The following is a 5,211-nucleotide window of genomic DNA, read 5'->3' on the forward strand; positions in this document are numbered from 1 at the left end:
AGACGGGGTTTCACCGTGTTAGCCAGGATGGTCTCCATCTCCTGACCTCGTGATCCACCCGTCTCGGCCTCCTAAAGTGCTGGGATTACAGGCTTGAGCCACCGTGCCCGGCCATAAAATAAAATATTTTAAATCAAGTTATTCCTTACTCCTACCTGGTTTTTAATATACTTCACAATGCAAGATGTTACAAGGAAATTCATACTTTATTATTGATCATATGTAACAAATAGTATTTTATTAAATATTCAATAATATGCTATTACTTGTATTGTAGTCTTCTGCAGCAAATTGGGACTCAACAGAAAAATATTTTTATCTTTTTCTTTTTCCCAAGAATGAACTATGCTCAGAGAAAATTCCTTCAGCCCTATTAAAAAGAAAGTAATAAATGCAGAGTTAGTATTGAAACAGAGATGAAATAATTTAAGATTTTAAATGTCAAATTTATTTAAGTTAAAGGCTTTTTTTTTTTGCAACAGGGTCTCGCTCTGTTGCCCAGGCTGGAGTGCAGTGGCATAAACACGGACCTCCTGGGCTCAAGTGATCCTTCCGCCTCAGCCTCCCAAGTAGCTGGGACTACAGGCATACACCACCACGCCTGGCTAATTTTTGTATTTTTTTGTATAGATGGGGTTGTGCCATGTTGGCAGGCTGCTCTCGAACGCCTGGCCTCAAGTCATCCGCCTGCCTCGGCCTCCCAAAGTGCTGGGATTACAGGCGTGAGCCACTGCACTCACCCAAATATATTTTTCAATACATAAAATCTACTGTCTAATTATCATAATTACATTTCACTATTCACATACTGTTCACATGTATGACAGGTTGCAAGAACAATTAAAAATGTACAACTATTTAAATAGAAAAAAAAAGTCAAAACAACAAATGTACTCACCATCTTTAGTTTCCAGCTTAATAAATTCTTCCTCTGATATTACCAAAGGAAGCATGGTGGTAGTAGACTGCTGTAGCCATGAATAAAATACAATTTTTATGTCTTCTTCACTTACGTCTTTAGGCTGCCAAAAAAGGCATAGTAATGAATTATCCTCATCACTGAACTTAACTTTAATACCCTTATTTTAACATCTTATCTTCCTAATAAAGTGTAAGCCTTACCAAACAAATCCAATGAAGGATGTTCATATTCTGTAGGCACAGATTTGGGATTTGACATTACAGTTAGCACAATGAGTGCAGTGTAGCCTGAAGAAACATCTGTTAGGTGGAAAAGTTTTAAATGCTCATTTTCTCTATGCCCAGCGATACACCTACCATAATTTGGCTCACTCAGTAACCACTCCAACCCCATTCTCCCTTTCCTCCCTCTACTATAAAGACAGGAAAACAAATTCCTTTTTCTTTGAGACAGAATCTCACTGTATCGCCCAGACTGGAGTGCAGTGGTGCAGTCTCCACTCACTGCAACCTCTGCCTCCCAGGTTCAAGTGATTCTCTTGCCTCAGGCTCCCAAGAGGCTGGGATTACAGGCATTGCCAGCTAATTTTTGTATTTTTAGTAGACATAGGGTTTCACCATGTTGGCCAGGCTGCTTTCAAACTCCTGGTCTCAGGTGATCTGCCTGCCTTGGCCCCCCAAAGTGCTGGAATTACTGGTATGAGCCACCACGTCTGGCCTAATAATCTATTTTAAAAAATTTGTTTTGAGATATTGCGTAGGCTACAGTGCAGTGGCACAATCAGAGCTTACTGCAGTGTTTAACTCCTGGGCTCAAGATATCCTCCCGCCTCAGTCAGCCTCCTGAGTACCTAGGACTACAGGCATGTGCCACCACATGTGTCTAATTTTTATTTCTACTTTTTTTGAGATAGAGTCTCGTTCTGTCGCCCAGGCTGGAGTGCAGTGGTGAGATCTAGGCTCACTGTAACTTCCACCTCCTCAGTTCAAGTGATTCTCCTGCCTCAGCCTCCTTAGTAGCTGAGATTACAAGATTAGCACCTCACCCGGCTAATTTTTGTAGTTTTAGTAGAGATGCGGTTTCACCATGTTGGCCAGGCTGCTCTCCAACTCCTGACCTCAAGTGATCCACCCATCTCAGCCTCCCAAAGTGCTGGGATTACAGGTGTGAGCTACCACGCCTGGCTTAATTTTTTTTTACATTTTTTTGTAGAGACAGGGTCTTGCTATGTTGCCCAGGCTGTTGTCAAACTCTTGGCCTCAAGCAATCCTTCCACCTCAGCTTCCCAAAGTGCTAGGATTACAGGTGTGAGCCACTGGACCCGACCTACAAAAATCTTTAAGTTCAACATCTCATTTCCTGACTCTACCAGTATCCAAAGAATTAACTGAGTAGAAAAGTAAAACAGTCTAGCACTCTTTTAGGCTACAATATTAATACTGAAACAACATGGGACAATTTTTTAAAATTATGACCGTGTGGCAAAATTATCAACCTCTTAGGAAAGCAAAAAATATTCATATTTGCATTGGCAAATATACATATTTGTGTTATCATTTATTAAAGATTTCTCAGCTTCTCAAAAAGTTAAACATAATTCCTAGGTATATCCCAAAGAAGCTGAAAAGAGGAACTCAAACAGATATTTGTACACCAGTGTTCACTGTAGCATTATTCACAGCAGCCAAAAATGTGGAAACAACCCAAGTGTCCATCAACAGATGAATGGATAAACAAATGTGGTATATGCATTCAATGGAATAGTATTCAGCCATGAAAAGGAATAACGTTCTGATACATACAACACAGATGAGTCTTGAAAACATTATGTTAAATGAAATAAGTCAGATACATAAGACAAATGCACATTTCCACTTATATATGAAATATCTAGAATAAGTAAATTCATAGAGACACAATATACATTAGAGATTACCAGGGACTGGGGAAAGGAGTGGATGGGGAATTATTGTTCAATGGGTACCAAGTTTCTGTTTGGGGTGATGGAAAAGTTCTGGATATAGATAGTGATGATGGTTGTACAATATTATGAATGTAATTAATGTCTCTGAATTATACACGTAAAAATGGCTAACATGGCATATTTTATGTTATATATAGTTTAACATAATAAAAAAAGACTTGCATCAAAAAGGAATACAACATTGTTATTACTTAGCTAAAGCAATTAGAAATCTTACAAAACATGTAAAAGAATTTTGATGTAACATATATATTTGAACTCACTAAATTCTCTCTAGGTTGTAATTTTAGAGATCTTGGAATTTTAGGGGTAACTTCCACTGGAGTTATCCTGACTACGGCATGCATTTCTATATTTAGTCTCTTCCTCAGGTCATCTGGAATCTGAAATTTAAAAATAAACAAAAATATAAATATATTCAAAGCTTGGTTAAGAAATATTTCATAGCATAAATATTGATATATTAGCTTCTATGAATTTAGGTGAAATAACAGAAGCTATCATAATAACTCATAGTTGTCTCAGTCCATGCAGGCTCCTATATCAAAATATCTTAAACTGGGTGGCTAACAAATGACAGAAACTTATTTTTCACAGTTCTCTTTTATAACAGCACTAATCCCATTCATGAAGGCTTCACCTTCATGACCTAATCACTTCCCAAAGACCACACCTCCTAATACCATCACCTTGGGAGTTGGGATTTAAACATATGAATCTGAGGAGGACACAAACATTCAGATATCAACAGTGTAACCAGATGGATGTTCAGATATTGTCATACCATGAACATTTCAATCTTCTCCCTTCATTTCTTTCCTTTTCTTTACATAATCTTTAGAATTAGAGCTTTAAATGAATGTATTTGACTGTACCCACCAAACCCATCTTTTAAACTATGGTACATTTACATTCAAATTAAATGTTATTTCTAATCTTGGAGAAGCCTTTATTTGTGAAAGTTGACAACCAGTGAAGAAGCTGGAATGGCCAAAACTAATCACAGACGATCTGCCTGATTGTCTGATTAAATGATTAAATCCAGACAGAAACTTAATCTAAAAAGCAAAGAGTAAAATTTCTCCCACCCCCTAACGAAAATGTTCTAAACTTAGATTGTGGTGATGGTTGTACAACTAGCATAAATATACTAAAAATGACTGAATTGTACACTTTAAATTTTATCTCAGCTGGGCGCAGTGGCTCACGCCTGTAATTCCAGCACTTTGGGAGGCTGAGGTGGGCGGATCACGAGGTCAGGAGTTTGAGACCAGCATGGCCAACATGGTGAAACCTCGTCTCTACTAAAACTACAAAAATTAGCCGGGCGTGGTGGTGGTAGCCTGTATCCCAGCTACTCGGGAGGCTGAGGCAGGAGAATCATTTGAACCTGGAAGGCGGGGCTTGAAGTGAGTGGAGATCATGCCACCACACTCCAGCCTGGGTGACAGAGCGAGACTCCATCTCAAAACAAACAAACAAAAAACAAACATATATATATATCTCAATAATGATGTTAAAAATTTATCTCAACTTCTCAAATATAAGCACTGAAAGACATAAAGATGACTTTATTAACTTCTAAAGAGCATGTGCAGACATATTAATGGTAGACAAAAGCATAAATAAAAACTCTAAGGTACATATTCTGACTTAAAAAGAATTTAACAATCAAGTTTCCTGTTTTTGTTTTTTTAAATCACCATGCTTCACAGGGTAATAAAAGTTCAAGTGAACATGAATTTGTTAGCTGTATCACCAAGTGATCAATTTTGATCTCTCAAGCCAAGTCCATTTTAGTATCTGATTTCACCTACTGTGACTTCTCATTGTCCATGGCTCTTCAACCTTTAGTGAACTGGGAAGGGGTGAGTCCTTACTGCTATCTTAGTCACAGGACTTTACCATCAGCACTTCTCCCTGTTCTCACCATATAATTTCAAGGAAATAAAAGGATATTCCCATCTAATGACAGAACCAGCTAAATCATAAGCTCAGTGTTAGACATTTTGAATTTGAGAATGCAGTGGGATACCTGAACGGACAGTTTAAAGCTAACAGAAAATAATGATCTGAGGCCAGGCACAGTGGCTCATGCCTGTAATCCCAGCACTTTGGGAGACTGAGGCAGGTGGATCACTTGAGACCAGGAATTCAAGACCAGCCTGGCCAACACAGTGAAACCTCGTCCCTACTAAAAATACAAAAATTAGCCAGGAGTGGTGGCGCACACTTGTAGTCCCAGCTACTCCAGAGGCTGAGGCAGGAGAATCACTTGAACCTGGGAGGTGGAGGTTGCAGTGAG

The 5,211-nt window shown here is 38.6% G+C and overlaps 1 protein-coding gene across 4 annotated transcripts in view; it reads right to left on the reverse strand.

Moving 5' to 3' along the window:
• PEX1 (peroxisomal biogenesis factor 1) overlaps positions 1 to 5,211 on the reverse strand; it is a 43,235-nt gene that overhangs the window by 24,550 nt on the left and 13,474 nt on the right. For all 4 annotated transcript variants that reach the window (XM_011963249.1, XM_011963248.1, XM_011963247.1 and 1 more), the window contains 3 exons: positions 3,170 to 3,289; positions 899 to 1,022; positions 267 to 370 (listed from right to left, as the gene is read on the reverse strand). In XM_011963249.1, the coding sequence (XP_011818639.1) occupies positions 267 to 370; positions 899 to 1,022; positions 3,170 to 3,289 (348 nt within the window). The remainder of the gene's footprint in view (positions 1 to 266; positions 371 to 898; positions 1,023 to 3,169; positions 3,290 to 5,211) is intronic.

This window comes from Colobus angolensis, unplaced genomic scaffold (assembly GCF_000951035.1).
Source record: "Colobus angolensis palliatus isolate OR3802 unplaced genomic scaffold, Cang.pa_1.0 Scaffold605, whole genome shotgun sequence".
In the NCBI taxonomy this organism is placed as follows: Eukaryota; Metazoa; Chordata; class Mammalia; order Primates; family Cercopithecidae; genus Colobus; species Colobus angolensis.